We start from the raw sequence: 21,601 nt of genomic DNA on the forward strand, positions 1-21,601 counted from the left end.
GCATGGACCAGAGATCATCCCCTGCAGCCCTGGGCTCAGCATGGACCAGAGATCATCCCCCTGCAGCCCTGGGGAACAGCATGGACCAGAGATCATCCCCCTGCAGCCCTGGGGAACAGCATGGACCAGAGATCATCCCCCCTGCAGCCCTGGGACAGCATGACGAGACACCCCTAGCCTGGCCAGCAGGCCAGGACATCCTCTGACAACCTAGCCCCAGCACCAGAGATCCCCCTAGCCAGCATGGACCAGATCATCAGCCCTGGGAACCAGAGACACCCCCTGCAGCCCTGCAGCATGGACCAGAATCACCCCTGCAGCCCTGGGAACAGCAGGGGTGCAGCCCTGGGCCGAGGAGGACATCCCTGCAGACGCCAGTATGGATAAGAACCCCACACGGGAGCAGCTCTGATCCTGGCAGGACCTGTGGAGAGAGGAGCCCAAGCTGGAACAGCTTTGCTGGCAGGAGCTGTGAGGCCACAGGAGAGCTGGGCTGGAGCAGCTCCTGAAGCACTGACTGCACCCATGGAAAGGACCAGGCTGGAGCAGCTCCTGAAGCACTGACTGCACCCATGGAAAGGACCAGGCTGGAGCAGCTCCTGAAGCACTGACTGCACCCATGGAAAGGACCAGGCTGGAGCAGCTCCTGAAGCACTGACTGCACCCATGGGAAGGACCAGGCGGCCTCTGAGACGGCTGCACCCTGGAAGTGAAGCACTGACTGCACCCATGGAAAGGACAGGACCAGGCTGGAGCAGCTCCTGAAGCACTGACTGCACCCATGGAAAGGACCAGGCTGGAGCAGCTCCTGAAGGACTGCAGCCCATGGGAAGGACCGGGCTGGGGCAGCTCCTGAAGGACTGCAGCCCATGGGAAGGACCGGGCTGGAGCAGCTCCTGAAGGACTGCAGCCTGTGCAAGTTCTCACACCGGAGAAGTTCATGGAAGGATGTCTCCCAGGACAAGATGCCTGTTCACGAAATGCTGATCTTCCCCCATAGAACTTGCATTTTTATTTTCATGTACTTACACAGAATGTGCACAGCAGGGGAGAATTCTGGAAGAGAAAAGCCTGGTTTTGTAGTTCTGCAGTTCTAGGTTCTTAGGTGTATTAGCAGTTTTGTGGGTGCCAATGATTAGTGCCAAGCTTTGTATACACTTGTAGAAATAGAAGAACACAGCAGTTTCTTTAGAGTTGTTTGAAGCAAAAAAAATCTTCATTTTTATTTTCTACTGTAGTATTTTAAAAAATATCAGCAGCCTTGTCCTGATGGACTGTCCTGCTAGGACTGAATAGACACTTATGGATATCTCAGAGGAACTTAAAAATCAGTAGTCCCAGTTGTGTGACAGGACGACATGGATTCCCCAGAGTTTAAGTTCTTCTTCATAGGGATACAAAACCAAAGTGATCCTTGAATTAATTCCCTTCCTTGGTTTGAATTTAGAGAGGTTATGCATAGGTAGAAATAAATGCACAGGCAAAAGACTCTAAAAAAAAAACCCAAACTTTGAGGAAATAGCTTTAAATTCTCCCCAAAACCAAACCCCCTGCCTTGTAGAGCTGACTGAAATAATGACCTTCCCTGTGAGTTTGCCATGTGGAGAGTTGACCTCTGCCTTGTTGGCTCCTGGTTTGGTCTCCTGAGGACTCCATGGGAGCCATCCCTGGCATGCCCAGGAGCAGGGTGGGCAGTCAGGGGGAATTTCTGAGCCCACTGCAGCACAGCCTGAATTTCTGCCCTGGGACCAGAAGGAAGGCAGAGGCTTTGCTGCTGGGGGTGTAAGGTGCCAGGGAGTGTACATGAGGTTACATCCTCTGCTCACAGGGAATGAAACAATTCCTAGATGTGACTGACAGATCCATTTTCCCAGTGGCTTTCACTGCAGTGCTTGGTGTGTTTGTGGAGAGGGCCAAGGAGAAATCCTCTGGGCTTGGACTGAATTGTTGTTTTATCAGTGGTTGTTGAATGCCATGTGGTGGAGCACTTTGTTGTGAAGGTCTCACTGAATTATTTCTTGGGCTGGCAGAGTTGTTTGCAGAGAGTGTGTGGATTTCTCTGTCCTTTCTGGCTGCACCTGCCTCCTCTGGGTTTCTGTCTGCAGCCAGCCTCAGTCTCCCTGCATTGAAACACCAGCAGAGGCTTGGCCCCCCTTAATGTTGGGTTGATTTCCATGCATTTGTTTCACTGCAGCCGCCTGCTGCTCTCTTGGGTACTTGAATCTATTCAGGGTGAGGAGCTCATTGATTTAAGGTATCAATGGTGGGGGTATCCTGAGTGCTGTGAACCAACAGCCTGGAGCTGTTCTTAGGAGCTGTGGAGGATTTTAACTTTGATTCTCTTTCTGCTTTGTAGGTATTTGTATAAAATGTGGAAAAGGTGTGTATGGAGCGAGCCAGGCTTGCCAAGCAATGGGCAACCTCTATCATACCAACTGCTTCACCTGCTGCTCCTGTGGTAAGTCACATCTGCTGTGCCCTTCTTCTGTGCCTTCCTGTAGAGCCAAAAGTGAGACCTCATCCTGCCTGCTTCCCCAGGCACAACTCCCACACCAGGCTCCAGCTTCAAAAGTTGGTTTTTATTTGCCATCTGTAAGTGCTCAATGGTGTTTTCCTAAGCAGCAGCCCAGAAAAGTAGTGTTTGGTTGTTTGAAGGGCTGCATTTACAAAATGGCTTCAACCTGGCTGTTAGAAGCACTATGTGCTTTAAATCACTTGTGTTTATGGAACTGTAATGTGCATGTATCATTTTTATAGGAAAAAAAAAAGGTAAAATTTGTTTGGTCAAAGCCATATTTTTGTCACTTTCTATTTGCAAATGCAAGTCTAGTCAGGAATGTGTATTTGTCATTTCTGTGTATGCACTGTGCTCAAAATTTGTTCACTTACGGTTGAATATGACAAGAACAAATAGAAACTGTGTGTTGAAGTGTCTTATGCTATTACAAGATTTTATTTTTGTGGGGGAAAACTAGATGATAAATCACTGTTTCCTCCTTGCTGTTCTCAGGACCTTTTTAGGTTTCCCTTTTAATCTGAAAGAGATGTTTCTGTGTGTGATTTGGGGAAATCCTGGCTTTGCCAGGGGAAATGGAAAATTCAGGGCAGCATTTTCAGAAGTGTGCCTTAAATCAGTCATTATGAACTTGGAGACTTCCTCAGTGTCTTGTCTGCAGCTGCTGAGAGCTCACAAATTCCCACCAAGCTCAAGGGAAGTGTGAGAGCTCAATTTTCAGGATTCAGGTGATTTTTCTTGTTTTATGCACTCATCTAGTGAGGTTCCTTGTATATGAAAATATTTGCCTGGATTTGGAAGATCTTGTTATGATACAGATACACAGCAAAAGATTTATTCTGAGCAGAATGTGCTGCACACAGATTGTTTCTAAAAAGGATTAATTAAGGATTAGAAAAAGAGTAAAATATCATTGGCATAGAACCTAATCAGTTGATAATCAGAAGAACATTGTAAAGCTCACTTCTGACAGGAGAAGTGTTTTCTTTTCTCCTGAGATTTGTACTGATAAATATTGGTTTAAAGAAACCTTCAACCTGAATGTAGAATTTAGTGACTTTTCTAAATTACTCTGGGCCATTACCAGCTGCAGGGCTGAACTCATCTCAGACCCTCAGGGGTTGCTCATGACTTTGCTCAGCTCTGACAGTGAGTTAGCTGTTTTGCTGGCTCCCAAAGTGAGCAGCATCCTGCTTAGCAGAGGATTACAAAATAGGATATCAGATAATGTCTATCCACAGCATTAACCTAACCTAATTGCATGGGTGAATTCCAGCTTCCTCTCTGGGGCAGAAATGTTGTTTTTAAGTACTCGGGCTGCGTGTTGGCTACCATGGGGTTCTGTGTGCAGGTCACTGTTCCTGACAAAAATGTATAAGGGACAAGAAGTGTATTTTAACAGCAAAATACAAACATAACTCAATTATTTAAGTACATAACAAGCTTTTCTGACTGTTGTGGAGAGGTGTGTGTGGCCAGTGTTCACCTACCACGGGGCAGCTTGAGACATGTCCACCTGAGGCATTGTCTGCCCCTCCCTGGGTCCCTGGAATTTGGTGATTCAGGCGCTTCCCGTGAGTCACCCCAGCACAGGGAGATGCCCCAGGTTGTCTTCTCAGCCTCTCACGGTGCTGCTCTGGCCTGGAGGCTCCACCAGGACAGTTCACCAGTGGAAGGGCTTGGATTGAATGTTTGCAGCCTCTGGTACAGCCCTGTGGGCAGGGGAGAGTTTGGGTGCTGGAGAGGGGCTCAGGCAGCTGAAACCCCTGAGCAGAGCTCAGCTCAAGGGTGGGTCCAGAGCAGAGCTTTTCCTCTCAGCTCTGAGCTAGGATCAACATGAGCCAGCTGGGAGCAGGGTGTTGCATTAACTCTTTCGTTTCTCACTGTGTTTTGGGCTGTGCAACCCATGGAAAGCCCAGAGTGGCTCTGTACAGTGCCAGTAGAGCCAGACCCTGGGAGCAAGGGTGCAGGTCCTGTCTATGGGAGCTGCACCCTTGAGAATGGGGCTGAAAGGGCTTTGCAGGAGCTCAGGGACAAAACCAAATGGAGGCTTCTCACAGGACTGCAGTTTATGACCAGGGAGTTCATTTTGTGACATTGCTGGGACCTGTGTGAGAATCCTGAGCTGTAGGTTTGGAGCCCACCTTTGGATGGGTGAGAGTAACCAGAGAGGGCCCAGAAGAACTTAAATAGATGATTAAAAGCTGAAAGAAATAATGAGACCTCAGTGTATTTTGGGTATCTGAAATTGTGGGAGGGTCATGTGGCTGGAGCTTGTAAGTTCATGAACCATAGAACAGCATTAGAAAGTGGTCTCATATGTACTAGAGACAAACACAAGAGAAATCTTTCCTGGAGGCTGAAATTACACAATTCAAATAGGAAATCAAAGACAGTTTTTCTGCAATGAGGATGATTAACTGCTGGACCAAAACAGCAAGAGAAGTGGCAGATTCTCTATTCTTTTTTGTTTTCAAATTAAGACCAAATGTCCCTTTGGAGAAAGTTTTAAGTTGAGCTAAGCTTTAGGTAATTGGGTGATCATTAATGATCTTTGTTAGGTGAGGGGTCACAGCACACACTGCTGCTTCTGCTGAGCCTTTGACAGCAGAGCAGAGAAGCCCATGGGTTCTCTCTGCCTGAACCTGTGTCTGTGCTGTATTCCTGTGTGTGTTTATGTGGTGGTTGGCCATGGCTGGACTTTGGTGCCCACCAAAGCCACCCTGTCCCTGCCCTCCTCAGCTGGATGGGGAGAGGAGAGATAAGGAAAGGCTGTGAGTCAGGATAAGGGCAAGGAGAGCTCAAAAAAATCTATTAACAACCAAATCAGAGTAGGATAATGGCAAATAAAAACTAAATCTTTAAACAGCTTCTCCTCACCCCTCCTTTCTTCCTGGGTTTAACTTTACTCCCAGCTTTCTCCACCTCTGCCCTGAGTGGTGCAGGGGGATGGGGAATGGGGGCTGTGCTCAGCTCATCCCAGGCTGTCTCTGCTGCTCCTTCCTCCTCAGGGGAAGGGCTCCTCACATCTTCTGTGCTCCAGTGTGGGGTCCCTCCCACAGGGGACAGTGAGCTCCTTGAGCTTCTGCAGGCTGAGAGCTTCCCATGGGCTGCAGTCCTTCAGGAGCTGCTCCAGCCTGGTCCTTTCCATGGGTGCAGTCAGTGCTTCAGGACTGCAGCCTGTCCTCCAGGTGCAGTCTCGCTGCTCCAGCCTGGTCCTCCATGGGTGCAGTCAGTGCTTCAGGAGCTGCTCCAGTCTGGTCCTTTCCATGGGTGCAGTCAGTGCTTCAGGAGCTGCTCCAGCCTGGTCCTTTCCATGGGTGCAGTCAGTGCTTCAGGAGCTGTTCTAGCCCAGCTCTCCTGTGGCCTCACAGCTCCTGCCAGCAAAGCTGTTCCAGCTTGGGCTCCTCTCTCCACAGGTCCTGCCAGGAGCTGTTCCAGTGTGGGGTTCCCAGGATCAGAGCCTCCTCCAGGCACCCCCTGCTCCTGTGTGGGGCTGCAGGGGGATCTGTGATCCATACTGGAGCCCAGGGCTGCAGGGGATGATCTCTGCTCCATGCTGGAGCCCAGGGCTGCAGGGGATGATCTCTGGTCCATGCTGTTCCCCAGGGCTGCAGGGGATGATCTCTGGTCCATGCTGACCCCAGGGCTGCAGGGGATGATCTCTGGTCCATGCTGTTCCCCAGGGCTGCAGGGGGATGATCTCTGGTCCATGCTGAGCCCAGGGCTGCAGGGGGATGATCTCTGGTCCATGCTGTTCCCGAGGGGTGCAGGGGATGATCTCTGGTCCATGCTGAGCCCAGGGCTGCAGGGGATGATCTCTGGTCCATGCTGAGCCCAGGGCTGCAGGGGGATGATCTCTGGTCCATGCTGTTCCCCGGGCTGCAGGGGGATGATCTCTGGTCCATGCTGAGCCCAGGGCTGCAGGGGATGATCTCTGGTCCATGCTGTTCCCCAGGGCTGCAGGGGATATCTCTGGTCCTGCTGTTCCCCGGGCTGAGGGGATGATCTCTGGTCCATGCTGTTCCCCAGGGCTGCAGGGGATGATCTCTGGTCCATGCTGTTCCCCAGGGCTGCAGGGGGATGATCTCTGGTCCATGCTGAGCCCAGGGCTGCAGGGGATGATCTCTGGTCCATGCTGTTCCCCAGGGCTGGGGGGTCTCAGCTGCCTCTCCCTGGCTGCACCCCGGGCTCGGGGGGTCTCAGCTCCAGCCCCTGGAGCAGCTCCTGCCCCTCCTGCCCTGCCCTGGGCTCTGCAGAGCTGCTCCTCTCACACATCCTCCCTGCTCTCAGCCAGCTGCAGTTCCAGGGGGATTTCCTCTCCCCTTCCCAAGTGTCCCCAGAGGTGCTGCTGCTGTCACTGAGGGGCCCAGCCTTGGCCAGGGCCGGGTCTGTCCTGGAGCCGCTGGAATTGGCTCTGCTGGACACAGGGGAAGCTTCTGGCAGCTTCTCACAGAGCCCCCAGCACCGCAACCTGGCCATGCCATCACAACACAAATTAGAAATGTGAGAATACATGCACAAGATTGCCTGTCTGTCCCTTTTTTAGTCTGTCTTTTTCTCCCTCAAATAACAAGAATGATCTGATGTCATCTCCAGCAGTTTTCAGTTTTACTTTCAACTGAATGGTTGTAGAAAATAAAAGGCAATAACCAAAGAAAAATAATTCTTCACCTAAAGATATCTGATTTAGGTAAGGGCTCAATACTTAACCAGCTACAATTAAAAAATAAATAAAAGAATACTTCAAACCCTTGGGAAAAGTTGTGGTTTGGAGACCACTCAGGCTGAAATGTGATAATGAATGATGGAGCCTCCAAGGCCTCATTTCATCACTTGGCAGGGAATGTTTTCAACTCAGCAAAGACAAGTGCAGTTGTGCAGAGAAGTGGAAATTCTGCCTGAGTCAGAGCCCTTTCTTAGGCATTTCTTTGAGTTTATCTTCAGTTTCAGTGCCAGCTGCCATCTGTCAGGGTGTCCTGGTTGAAGAGGGCAGTGTGTGCCAGGCCAGGCCTTCCTGAGCCTTCCCAGGAGCTCCCAGTGCTGTCCCTTCCCACTGAAACTGATGCCTTGTGAAGGCTGGCCTAGAACAGAGGCTGGACAGAGCTAAAGAATAAAGAAGATTTATTAAAAGGCCTCAGTGGATCCACCTTGGGCAGCACAAGAGCCCAGCCAGGGCTGCACCCAAGATGAACCAAAATGGCCCCAAAATGCACGAGCGCTCTCGGGGTCTCTCCCTTTGATCAGCTCTGTTCCATTTGCATCTTGCAGTTCATTGTCCCATTCCAGCTTTAGCCCCTGCAGTCCCACCCTGCTTGTTTTTCTCTCTCCAGCCCACGGGGTTTGTGCTCTTGGGCTGAGATTTGGATCATTTGTCCTTGGTGCCCAGCTGGAGCAGGAATTGTTTTGTCTCCCTGCTCTGTGCACAGAGCTCACCATGCCCTGATATGAAGCTCAGAGTTACACACCAAAGCAGCACAGAATCTGAAAAATATAAAAACCTAAAAGCTAAGGCATCACCACCATTGCTTATCACATCATTGCTGGGGGGTTTGTGTTGCTTGTAATTAAGAGGAAACCCAAAACCAGACTCTCAGTCATGAGCACATCTGTGGGGGCTCCAGCCTCAGCAGTGTGGAGGTGTAAGGATGGAATGGGGGTTTTTTGGGGTCTCCTGCAGTAAGGGTGGTTCCTTCTTTGAGGACATGGATGTGGAAAGATGAGAAAGTATTTCAGGTGCACAGTAAATAAACAGGAGACTTCTGTCCCCTCTAGATCTTTTGGTAAAATGTCTCAGATGGAAAATCTCTTAATTGTCTTCTGAGGTTCTGGCAATATTGGGAAAAACCCTCAGTAATTTATTGATTCAGAGCTGTACAGGATCTCCTCACAAAAAGGAGATTTCAGCAGTAAGCTGAGATTAGAATTAAAATGGAAAGGTGGAGTAGATGACTTATTGGGCATGTTTTATGTGCTGCTTTTCTGCCTCTCATTGTGTTCAGTGGTGCTGGATGCCTGAGCCTTGCTCCCATAACTGAGCAAGTTCAGCATCTCAGATCCTTGCTCTGTCAGGAGATTTCTGCCAAATCTCTGTGAACTCCTACAGCATTCTGCCTAAAGCCATGCTCCTCAGATAGCTTTATTTCCAGAGGTCAAAGAATTCTCTTCAGGTAAGGTAGAAGCCAAAGTGATCTGATTTCCTGATTTCAAGTATTTCAATGTAGATCTTTATTCACAATCTCTTAGAAGAAACAACTGAAGGTTGTTAGGATGGGTTTTAAATGCAGATTCTGTCTCAGCCCTGACACCAACAGAATCTCTTCTAAGCCTTGATTCAGCAAAGCACTTAGATGTGTTTAAATATGTTATATTAGTCATATGTAAAATTGCTTTGCTGAATTTTAAATAACAGATATTAATTCAGGCAACAACATCATCTGTCCCTTCTGTTAAGTATGAAATCTTGGCTTTGGCAGGAGTTCAGTTGCAGATTTTGCTTATGGAAGACAAGAGCTGAAAAATATCTGCCTGAACAGCTCATCATCTAATTCCTCTTGATAGTATTTGAGAGCATGACAGGATTTCTTGAAGGATAATTGCTGTAATGCCAGACTGCTTGTGTGATCCAAGTGCAGGTGAACAGTTGCAGGAATTAATGCACTCTGGTTGATACTCATTAAAAAAGAGAATTTCCCAGGTGCCTTCAGTTTGCAGATCATAAAGTCATCCACAGTGTCTTTTCAGGCTGAAAAGTTTAATCCAGAGGCAATGATGGCAGAAACTACAGTAAGAGGAATCTTTACAAAGAAGAGTATCAGTTTGCTGTTTGTAACTCAGAGGGTGTGAGGGAATGAGCTTTGGTCAGGGAATGAGCTTTGCAGAGCCAAGGGTTGGAAGGCTCTGCTCTCAAAGCTGACATAAAACCCAGGAACATGTTCTGGTGGGTGTATTGGCCAAATGGGGTCCGTTTTGGAGATAATGTTTGGGCTTTTGGTGGAGGGGCATGACGCAGGAACATGTTCTGCTCTCCTCTGTGGGAGCAAATCCTTGAGCATGCCATTCATCTTTAACTGGAACTTTTGCTGCTGGTTTTGAGGCACAGAAAATCATGGCAAGATCAACCAGAAGCTTAAAGCAACCTGTAGCATCCCAAGGGATGCAGCTCTCACCTGGTGGCTGCTGGCCAGCCCAGAGAACTCACAGGGGTCAGGCAACACTCCAGCTTTGAGGGACACCTGGTGAAGGTGTCACAGTTCAGGTGATGATGGGCAGTGCTGCTGCCTTTGTTCAGCCTTCACAAGCTCATCCAGGTCTCTGGGAGGGGATCCCAGGCAGGGCTGACAGAGCTGCTGGTTCCAAAGGCCCAGTGGGACAGCCACAGTGGGAGTGTTTTTATTATTGTTATTATTACCCTGAGGGTATTGGGAGCACTTCTGAATCAGCCCGTGCCCCCAGCTGATGGGAGAAGGGAGTCAGTTCATGGCCACAGTCACAACCTGCCTTTTCACTTCTGTCTGAGGCCACTCAGTGCTCCTGGGTGTAGATGTCTATTAATAGGAAGTTGCTCATGTCCCAGAGAAGTTCCTTGTGACACTGGAATTGGTCTTTTGCGTATTTGCTGCCCCAAGTTGAACCTTTGTTTGCTCTTGGTGGCAGTAAGGCACAGGACATCTTAAGGAAGCTGTGTCCCTTCAGTGTATATTTACAGCAGTTGGTGAGTTTTTAAAATACCCAAATTCCCAGTGGAAGGTTCATTTTCAATTCGTATTTGTTCCGTCCCACAGTGTATTTATAAGTTTGGCATGAGTCGCTGCATCCAAATTGCACACTGCCAGTGCTTGCTTTGTAGCTGCAAATGAAACTGTCTGTAAATGTGACTTTCCCATAAAATAAAACACAATTCAGTGTCAAATCAGTGAGCTCTACAGTGTGTGTCCACCAGTGTTAGAGCTGGTAATCACAGTGGTACACATGTGTGTGTTTGTGTCAGTGGCTCACCCTTGGTGCCTCATGGCTGACTTTTCACTGACTTAGTGCAGGTTCAGAATCTGCTCATCTTTCTGCAGCCACTTTGTGCAACTCTTCTGGGCATCAGGGAAACCCAGCAGGAGCCCTGGAGGGAGAGGGGCTCGTGGGCTGTGCAGTGCCAGGCTGTGCAGTGCCAGGCTGTGCAGTGCCAGGCTGCTGGGTAGCTCGGGTCCTTGTGTGCTTTTCCTGCCATTTTCAGCCACATGTTGTTGGACTGGAGCAGGCTGAGACATTGGGGTTTTTGGTCTGTGATCCTGCCAGAGGCACTGGCTAATCAATAGCTGGTGCTCAGGGGCCAGGCTGAGGAGGGGCTCAGGGCTGTGTGGAGGAACATCCCTCCCCACCCCTCAGTTCACACCCTGCTCATCCACAGCTCCAGCCCGTGGTTGGAGAATGGAACCTGGGGCCACCTGGGTGTTTGGTGGTTTCCAGGCTGTGACTGGAGCTGGCAGCAGGGCTGTTGTGCATGGGGCAGGAATTTGGAGTTGGGATTCCCAGGAAGAGCTGAGTGCTGTGCAGAGGTGGGAGGTTGGGTGTGGTGTCTGTGCCCTGGCTGTGCCTGGGGCACACACTGGTGTCACTGAGACAGCTCCTGCTGCTGCTGCAGGAGGGCAGAGCTCTGCCTGAGTCACTCTGCATCTCTGGGATCAGTTCCAGCCTGTGCTCAGCCCCACACTTCCCATCAGGACAGATGGATAAAGCCATTCCCAGAGTGTCTGCAGCCCATCCCCAGTGCAGAGCTCAGGACAGGGAGGTGTGAAGAGGCAGTGGATGGCAGAGAGGGCAGCTGGCTTCACATGGTTTGGGCTCCCCTATGCAAGACTTTGAGCCACGACTGTGTCTTAGCAAAGGAATATAATCTTAATTTTGAATTTAAAGTCAAACTAGGATACCAGCCCATGTAAGAGCCCAAGTACCTTTGGGTACTGATTGCTAGAAAAATGTTTATCTTGTTCTGTGGTTAGTCTGATAATATCCCAGCTTTAGAACAAAAACAATGGGAGGGAAAAGGGTTATCAAAAATGTTTGAGATGGGATAGACACAAGAAACTCTCCTTTATTTAAAATTTATGTAGTTGAGTTTTACATTTTAGGAGGCATTTTGTATTTCTCTGTATTGCTGTCTGTTGTCCCAGGTAGCTCTGGCCCAGCTGGACACTGATCTTTGTGCTGGGCTGGAAATAAAGCACTCCATTGCTGGGTCCCTTCTACAGACTATGCTGTAAATATTATGTCATGAGATGTTTTCAATTCTGTGACTAATTTAAATTTAGTTCAGCTCTGGAGGGAACCTGGTTTTTGAGGGGTGGCTCATCTGATTGCTTCACTTCCATGGGGATGTCCCAGATATTGAAGATGCATGTGCTTAAAGCTTTTTTTGGTTGGGGGAGTGTGTGTCTTGGTACAGTGCCGCTCTTCTCTTTAGCAGCAGTGGGAGCTGGAGGCTCAGCCCCAGGGAAGGGTGGTGGGATCAGTGCCTGGCTGACAGGGAACTGGGAAGTGCTGCTCTATTTCTGATGATCAGAGGGCATGTGATCAATAACTGGCTGGTGGTTTGTCTCTGTCTCCTTGTTTCCTTGAGGGGCTGTAATTGCATTCTGCTATTAATGATTCCAGCACGGAATATATGGCTTTTAATGGGTGGAGGTTGCCTGGCAACTCATGATGGAAACTTTCTTCTGTGTTCATTGACTGACCATAGATGTATTCCTTCCACAACATTTTTGTATTCATAATGTGGAACCATTCACTGATGGCACCTGTGATCCTTTCAAGGGCTGGAAAACATAAAAAGTACAAAAAATGTGCTCTAATTAACAAGGTTTCACTCTCTGGTTTTTATTTCTGTAAAAACTCCAGAGAACCTAATCACTTCTTTGCATAGTTTTGTGGGTCTGAAATGTCACCTATTGTCTAGAATAACAAGATCTGGTCAAATTTCCCCATTTCCTTATTGGCATCTTTTATCCAGGTCTCAATGGTCTTCTCTGAAACCCATATCTTTCAGGTGTTTGTCCCTTCTGCTCTTTTTTTTACCTTTCTTACTTTCTCCTTACTTTCCCCATTTAAAATGTTTTCTTGGAACACACCTCAGTTTCTACAAAGGAAGAGATTCCCTTGGGCTGCTGTTGAGTTTGTCTCTCAAAAGGGAAGAAATCCAGATAATCCAGAACAGACACAGGCAAGTCACTGACTCTGTCAGCAGATGTTTCTGTTTCCCATTTCCAGGTTCTGTGAGCTCTAATTGTTACAAAAAAACAGGTGGAAGGAAAAAGCGGAGAAAGGAATGAATTAAAGCAGAAACACAGGGTTGGTTTCCTGTAGTTGTTGAACTGTTTCTCCTCTATGTTGTCCCTCTATATTTTGCCAAGTACAAAAAATGCTTTGGTGGTGTCCTTCATCTTTACTCATCTGAAAACTAAACATTCAAACTAAACTCTGAAATAATTTCTTATGTAATAGAGACCATCATCAGTTCTTCAACAAGAAGTCAGTTCCATGTCCACACAGGCAGTTAATCGGTTTTGTCCCTCAGCACTTAGGGAATCCATTCTCCTGCCCCCAATCAGCTGATGGTTTCTTTCCTGGGGCCTGTCTCAGTGCATTTTATCCTCATACAAAACCTGTCCATGTGTATAAACACGTTCAGGCTCCTGTGTGTTTAGCCCATCCTAAAGCCATGTATCACCTGCATCTTCTCCTGCACCTTTCCTTTGCCCAGAGTTGGTCTCACCATTGCTGCTCCTGACTGGCCCAAGTGTGGCCACCATCACCTGATTCTGTTCCTGCTGTGCTGCAAGGATTGAACTTCAGTTTTTGTCTCTGAGGCATCTTGTGGGAAGTTTTCCATTCCCCATGTGTTATCTTTTTCTTCTTTGTGCCTGCATTTGCTCTGATGTGTCTGCTCTGCTACTGAAGAATTCAAACTTTCTTACTATTTTACATCTTCTGTTTTCCATCTCAAACAGGCACAGTGGATGACTTTAGTAAGGTCTTAACTTCATGTCAGTACCTTTTTCTCCAGAAAATAGTGAGCTCCTCTGGCACTATTTGAAATCTTACTGTACCCTGGTAATTTCCCATTTGTTATGCATATCTTTGGCTTTTCCTGGAATTCCCAGTGTCTAAGGACTGCTGGGAGCTCATCATCTCCATGTCAAGGAGTCAGGATTATACCACTTTGCAGCCATGGAGACTTCAGTCTGTCCTTCCTCACCAGCAAACCTGTTTTTCCAAACTTCAGAATAGTTTTCTGTTCTTATTCCTGTTACATGTTTTCCTGCTGTTTCTAGTCTTGGCCTTGCTGCTGTCATTCCCTGGTGGCAGTGCAGGGACAGGACCTCTCCCCTCCTGCCAGGCCAGCTCTCAGTCCAGCTCTGCCCAGCCTAAGGAGGACTGGAGCTCTTGGCAGAGGACACAGCACGATAGGAAATCTGGTATTTGCTGCTTCTGTTGCCTTCACTTCCCGTGCTGTCTGACAGGGCGGCTCTGCCTTTGCTCCTCAGCCATGCCCCCTGTCCAGGCTGGGCTCCAATCTCATCCTTAATTCTTGTTAACTGCTTATTTCCAGGGAGAATTGTCTGTATGGCCTGGAAACACATTAAAGTTCTCACCAGAAAGCAGCCTGGGTTTTACCTTGCAAAGTCATTTTACAGATCAATGGTTTCCACTGCCACTCTTCACCTTAAGGATGCTTTGACTTCTTGTGGGTCTAGAAAACTCTTTCCCATAAGAATCTTGCCATGTACAAAACAAAACAAAGATTTCTTTTTTTCTTTTTTTTTTTTGCTAAAGTTTGTCTTCACACTTACAAAATATGCAGTTGCAGCAGACTTCAGCACTCTGTGTTTGAGGCTTTCTTCTGGCAGAGGATATTGGCAAACGACAGAGGAAAAATTCTTAGCTGAGAGGATTGGTAGGTTGGTGGTCACCAAGGGGTGGATCAGCCCAGAGAGGCAGGGGACAGGATTTTGCTCACTTGCTAAGGGTTCCTTATGCCCTTGGACAGATCACTTTCTGTCTGGCTTGGCCCCTGTGGGCATAATCCTGCTCACGTCCCTCCTCTGGGTGATGCTCTGCTGCTTTCAATGTGTTGAGATTCTATGGAGATCCTGAGGTCAAAGCACTGGAGAAGGGAGAAGCTTTGTAAACCTTTCAGTAATTATTGTTATATCACAAATAGATGCATTTGCTGGAGAAAACACTTGCAGTGTCTGGCAGCCAAACCATACAGCTGCTACTGCATGCTACTGAAACTAATTACTTGCTCAAATAATGCATATTTACAGTTTATGGGGGACCAGTTTGAGGATTATATATCATTAAATAAATGGACTAATGCAAGATTTTAAAAAGCCTGCTTTCCCAGCACTGCTCCCAAGAGCCCTGAGTGCCTGGGCCACGTCAAAAGCGTTCCCATTCCTCTGTCCAAGCCCAATGTTGTGTTTTTAATTTATTTTCAGTATCCAAGGAATGCTGTCTCCAGTATTCAGAGGACTCTAAATCGGATGTGAGACACAAATGCACCAGAGAAACTTATCAGAGAAACAGGCTTGGCATGAAGCCTACATAAACAACCATAAATTTTTCTCATTTAAATGAGAGGACTCAGGAGGATTGGGCCATTATAGCAGCAGTGGGCTGGCCCTGGGCACCAAGGAAAGTGCTTTGGTAACCCCTGGTATTTGACATGACCTGAATGCTTTGCCTGCCTATAAACTTACTGACCAGCTTGGTTCTGGTAAATTCACTTCTACAGGTCAAAGTTATTTACCAGCAGGGGTTGTTTTCTCCTCTCCTTGGACTTCTCAGAAAATTTTAGTTCATTTTAACCCAGGTAATGAAGAGCTCTTGTTTCCAGCCACCCCTCGCTGCCTCACTCCCTTGAAACACAGAACAGGAAGAAACTCAGTAAATTCAATCTTGGCCAGAAAGCTATTTGTCTCCCTTGCTTCCAATAAATATCTCATTTCCTGAATCCTGACTTTGAGCAAAACTTCTGGGACTTTCTAGATTTATCATCACTCATGGCCAAATCCAGTTTCAGTTAGTGTAGGGTAGTCAGAGTTCATGGAGGGCAGTGGGAGCTCTGAGCTGGGCAGCAGGAGTTTGCTCCCATCACACTCACAGTAATCCTGGGGTTTGCCCCACGTGAGTCTCTTCCCTGTAGCTGTATAAAAGCCATGTAATTTTGCAATATGGCTTTGATTGTGAACACCATGTCAGAAACAGTAAGGAATTATTTTACTTTTTTTTTTGTGAAATTCCTGTTATTTCACCAGCATGAGCCCTCCACGTGGATGCCCTGCACTGAGCTGACACAAGTAAAAATAGGCAACTGCCACGCTTGCAAACTTGATCCCGCAGTCCTGAGTTAGGTACAGTAAATGCTTTCTGAAAGGAAACCTGAAGCAAACCCTGCTGTGCCTCGCCAGTGGTCAGTGTCCATCCATCCAGACCCAGTGCTCCTCCCTTTACAGGGACCAGGGCTCCCTGTGGCAGCCCCAGGACTGGTGTCTGATGGAGCAGAGATTGTGAGCTGTGCTCTTGGGGCTGGGCTGTCCCCTGCACAGCCCCTGTTGCTGACCCACCCTCTTGTGGGGTCTCACCTGCTCTCCTGGCTTCAAATTAATGAGGATTGTTTTCTTCAAGCATGGAGAGAGCAGGAGGGCAGTAACTTCAGGCGTGGTTCTGTGTTTCTTGCCTCTCCCAAACATCCCTGCAGGCTCAGGGCAGGCAAGGAGTGAGGAGGGAGGGAATGGTGTTGAGGTTCCTCTGGAAATGGTGCTGAGTGTTGGCTGGACACTTTGGCCTCTCACTCCCTTTCTCATGGATGCTGGGGACTTGAGAACAGGTTGTGTCCTGTGGTCATGGGCCAGAGTAACCTGTACCATTGATTTGGGGTGCTGGGTGCTCAGGGCTTCAGCATTTCACCCACACAATGGCTATTCCAGGGCAATGAATAACCCACCCTTTACACCAAGGTGGCAAAGAGCATTTCAGTCTGTCCCATGTCCTGCAAAGCCAAGTGACGGGTGAAGATGTGGCTTCAGTGTGGTTTTGTGCTTGTGTGTGACATGACTGGAGAGGCCTGTGGGGCAGGAAATGTTGCTCATCCTCTCAAAGCATCTTCTGCCCAGTGGTTTCTCAAGTGCTCTGGTCCCCTCGTGCCGTTTGGGAGAGGCACTTTGGGGCAGGAGGGTGCCTGGAGGCTGTCAACCATCATGGCCTCTTCAATGGGGTTAAAAACCCCAAGGTAAACTCCATTGCTTTTGAAGTAACTGGGGCCCTGCAAAGCCATCCCCAAATCCCCCATGAGCGCTTTCTGCCTTGTGGTGCTGGGGGCAGGCCTGGAGGAACAGGCTTCAAATCTGGCAGAGACCTTGCCTCTCCTGTGCCCGTTCATGCCGTGGGGTGCTGGTGGCACAGCAGTGCTGGGTGCTTGGTGATGGGGTCCCTCGCTGCTTTGGGCACTGTCCTGCTCTTGTCATGTTCACAGGCTCCTTTGATGCGTGCACAAACCCTGTGTGCCTTCCCCTTCCTGTTCAGGGCCCTGTGCACCTCCTGACGTCCTGTTACTGCTTCTGCCTGTGGCTCAGCCCCGGCCCTGGCCCTGCCATCCATTCCTGCTGCTCCCTGGGCCCTTCCCTGGCCCTGCCATCCATCCCTGGGCCCTTCCCTGGCCCTGCCATCCATCCCTGCTGCTCTCAGTGCCCTTCCCTGGCCCTGCCATCAATCCCTGCTGCTCCCTGGGCCCTTCCCTGGCCCTGCCATCCATCCCTGCTGCTCCCTGGGCCCTTCCCTGGCCCTGCCATCCATCCCTGCTGCTCTCAGTGCCCTTCCCTGGCCCTGCCATCCATCCCTGCTGCTCCCTGGGCCCCTTCCCTGGCCCTGCCATCCATCCCTGCTGCTCCCTGGGCCCTTCCCTGGCCCTGCCATCCATCCCTGCTGCCCCCTGTGCCCCTTCCCTGGCCCTGCCATCCATCCCTGGGCCCTTCCCTGGCCCTGCCATCCATCCCTGGGCCCTTCCCTGGCCCTGCCATCCATTCCTGCTGCTCCTGCAGCACAGCCTGGGCCAGGCTGGGAAAGGGCCTCCAGCAGTGCTCCCTGCTTGGGATGCCCCCATGGGCTTGGTGCTTTCTCCTCCTCTCCACCAGCCCTCAAGCTGATTTTTTCTTCCCTAAACCCTTCCAGCATTAACTCTTTGTTTACCAAACGCCAGTGAACTCACACTGTGTTTGAAGTAGGGGTAGTAAAAGTGAATGATGAGCCAGGCAAGGAACAGGCAGGGAACTGGAGGAGAGGCACTTTGAAAGTGTAAGAGCTGTAAAAAGGAGTAGCCTGAGCAGCAGCTCTGAGTCCAGCCAGCAGGGCTGGCTCTGCTGGTGTGGTGACTGCCAGCACACAGCCACCAACACCTTCCAGCTCTTCTGGCTGTGCCTGTGCAGAGTGGAAGGTGTCCAATTTAGTGCATATTTAAAAACAATCTTTTAGCAGTCGTTTTTGATTACTCAGTGTTACATCTCAGCAGTTGTCTGTCAGTGTGCTCTAAAACACAAGTGTGCCATGTCCTGACATTAAATTCGATATAATCACAGGGCCTCAGTCACACAACTCCCCTGGCTGCCTGGGTACTCTGCACTGCTGCTCTTCCAACTGCACTGCCTGCAAAATTTTTCCTGGAAGTAATGCAAATAATTTATTGAGTGAGTCAGTGGATTACTGACCTTAGGAACCACAGCAGTGTAAATTCAGACCCATGGAAACAATTTGCTGAATCAGTATTAACAGTGCAGTGGTCTCTAGAGCAGCAGTCTCCAAAGTGGGGTGCAGGCTCCCCAGACAAGTGTTCAAGATCATCCTTTAGGGTGCAGGAAGGAAATACTTCACATGTGGATGTAAATAATTTATAAATATATAAATGTACGTGTATTGGAATGCATGTGCAAACATCTTTTACTGGCAGAGGAGCACTAGGGGAAGTCCCTTGGACTAGGGGAAGAAAGCCTAAAGAACACAACAGCCACCAGAACTTGTTCTGCTGATTCCATGAGTTATTTAACAAAGCAGAATGTGTGCACTTGGGAAAATAAGGCTGGAAATCATCTACTTAATCTCTTAAGAAAATATGTAGGTGAGAGCCAGAGATAGATCATGTTTTCTAAGCCTTGTTTTTGAAGGGATGTTGTTTTTTATTACCCTGTTTAGATTCAAGTAGCAAATCATGCCTGTTGTTCCAGTGTGCTGTTCAGGCCCTGCTGTGTGAGCCTGGCTCATGGACAGGGGCCCGTGGCTGCTCTCTCTGGAGTGCTCTGGGCTTTGGGTGATGGTGGTGAAGATAATTTGGTTCACATAGAGAGATGGCAGCACAGAAGCTGCCAGATTGCACGTTGAAACCTCGAGGAGGTTTCAAAATTTGCACAAAGGGGAAAGTCCTTTATCAGTGCAGTTCTGCAGCTGATCCTGTGCAGTTGTGAGTGATGAGCTTTGGGGTCACGGAAGCATTTGATGTTTGTGGTTTGCTGTATAGCTCCTTCTTCATATTTTCTTCTAGAACCTTTTCCCCCTAGCCCAAATATTGGGCAAGTGAACAGGATATGCAAAACCCAAAAACCAGGGGAAACCAGAGGGAGTAACCAGCTTTGATAGGAGCATGGCTGAAGGCAGGGGTTTGCAGTGTCTCAGTCACCAGTGGCTGTAGTGGAGAGATGTCTCATGCTGGGTAGAGAAGAGAGGAAGGAAGTGGATTTAGCAGAAAATTGATTGCATCTACTTGGGCTCTTTCCAGCTGAATCCTGAGTTAAGTACATTCATCCTGAACTAATCGTTGTGGAGAATTGGCTGAAATCTCACATACTTCTTAAAAGGAAAGCTAAGCATTAAAGGAACAATATCCTTATTGTACCTGAGTGCCAAAAGAAGTGAGTGTACTGTCAGGAGCTGTACCTATTCAGCCCTCTGCCTTGGGAGCTGCTTGTGGTTTAGTACTAATGTGACCTGTTGCAGGAAGCTGTGGTCAGTCCAGCACAAAAACCCAAGGAGGGCTGATCTTTGATTAGATTTCAAATTGGCTGGGCAAACCCCAGTCCATTTCAGTAATTGAGTACAGCTATGATTTTCAGTTTTGTTTTGTTTATAGCAAAGAATACTGGGATATTGTCTAGAACACATATCTATGGGCCTAATGAGGTTTTGTTCCAAGTTTCCCAGGATAAATCTGAAGTAACAATATTAACATCAGTGTAATTGTTCACCAGTGTGGGCAACAGGAGAGTTGTTCTCTGTGCAGGTCTTACAAATTTACAGCTAAATAATCTAAACCCAAAGAATGTCCTTCAAACCTAGCAGATGCTTTAATACTTTGTCATTCTGAACTTTTTTTTTCCCCACTGTGTACTATCCTCTCCAAGTTTTCTTTGTGCTTCTGGACCCAAGGACCACTCTCTGGCAAATTCTTCCATTGTCCCATGAAGAAAAGGGTTACAGCTTTGCTTGAGATGTAATTTCTAGGCACTGTGGCTCTTAACAATCTCACTTTCTTGCAAAGATTTGTCTCAAGGGAAGGGAACTGAGCACTGTGAGTTGGTGTCAGCAGCACGGGGTGCTGTTGGTGCTGGCTGAGCTCCTGGCCATGGCTCAGCCCAGCCCTGCTGGCTCTGGAGGAGCAGCAGCAGCGCCTCTGATGCTGCTGGGCTGGTGCTGACTCACCCGGTGCTGCCTCTGCAAATCCGTTCTTGTTGTGAGACAGCACAGGAGAGGGTTTAGGGAAATTGCTCATCTCCCTTGAGGCTCTCTGCATGCTGCCACAGGACTGGGCTGTGTCCACTCCTTTTGTTGAACATACTTTATTGTATGCTAGGAGAGGCCATGCTGCAGCTCACTCCACGTGAAGATGACATTCAGCAGCCTGCCTGCTCTTCCAGCTCTTGCTCAGATTTCTCTTCATCTGCTCCAGAGGCTGGCTAAGCTGGGACTTTAATTGAGGCTGAACTTGAATGGAGAATAATGACTTTCAGGAAAGAGCCTGGTAGCAATGGTGAGGGGTCTGCAGTACCCTCAGTCCAACAACCTCCCCCAGCGTTTGCTGGCTGTCAGGTGGAGCCTCCACTGGGCTCTTGCCCTGCTCCCAATGTCCACATGTCACTGAGGACCAAACATCCTTTTTTTCTTCTTCCTTCTTTTCTTCCTTTAATCTTACTGGAATACAGTAGCATCTTCTTTTGGATGTATAGGAATTGCCTCCCGTTGTGTTTCTCAGCAGCTCACCCCTCACTAAGGCTGCTCAGGACCTTGGGGCAGTGCAGAGCTTGGGAGATTCCTGTTTCCCTCAGGGAGATCCCACAGTGTGAACTTTGATTTGGGGACTCAGTTCCATGTGTGTGTACAAGGAGGACCTGAGCAGAGTCTCAGGATGCTGCTAGGTAAAAACACCACTTGTGCTGGAGATGTGCATCCCGTTCATACCCAGGTGCAGCTGAAGTTTCAGACTATGAGTTACAGAGCTCTGTAGCCTGGTGGTGATGACTGCAGAGGCTGCTGTGTTCTCTAGGATGCAACAGAAGCTTGAGATCAGCAGAGGTTCAGAACAAAAAAAGGGAACAGTTCCTACAATGCACAGTGAAATGGTGGGACTCTGCCACAGGGACTGCTTAGAGGCCAAAAATATAAATGATCTCATAGAGAAATTAGACAAATTTGAGAAGAATTGGCCCAGTGAGGCTATCAAACATAATAGTTATGATGCAACCTGTGGTGCAGGAGGGCCTTAAGTGCTGCTGGAGGCTCAGAGGTGATTCCTGGGAACACTGCAGCTGTGTGAGCCCTGTTTGCTCCTTCCCAATGAATTCCACTCCTGGCCAGACCTGGATGCCAGGACAGAGGGATCCTTGTTGCTGCCATCCTGGTGGTTCCTGCTGGAGGCTGAAGGCTCTGCCCTGCCTGGAGGGCTTGGGCAGGAGTGGGCTGCACCTTGGGGATGGATTTACTGTGCCCTGGAGTGGGCTGGCACTGGGACCCTGGGACAGTGTGATAACACAAGTACTCTTTTAAGTCCCGGCT

General features: G+C 48.7%; 1 protein-coding gene across 1 annotated transcript in view; it reads left to right on the forward strand.

The window, feature by feature from the left end:
• WTIP (WT1 interacting protein) overlaps positions 1–21,601 on the forward strand; it is an 83,084-nt gene that overhangs the window by 28,318 nt on the left and 33,165 nt on the right. Inside the window, exon 2 of the mRNA XM_030956374.1 lies at positions 2,357–2,458. Coding sequence (XP_030812234.1) covers positions 2,357–2,458 — 102 coding nt within the window. The remainder of the gene's footprint in view (positions 1–2,356; positions 2,459–21,601) is intronic.

This window comes from Camarhynchus parvulus, chromosome 11 (genome assembly GCF_901933205.1).
Source record: "Camarhynchus parvulus chromosome 11, STF_HiC, whole genome shotgun sequence".
NCBI lineage: Eukaryota > Metazoa > Chordata > Aves > Passeriformes > Thraupidae > Camarhynchus > Camarhynchus parvulus.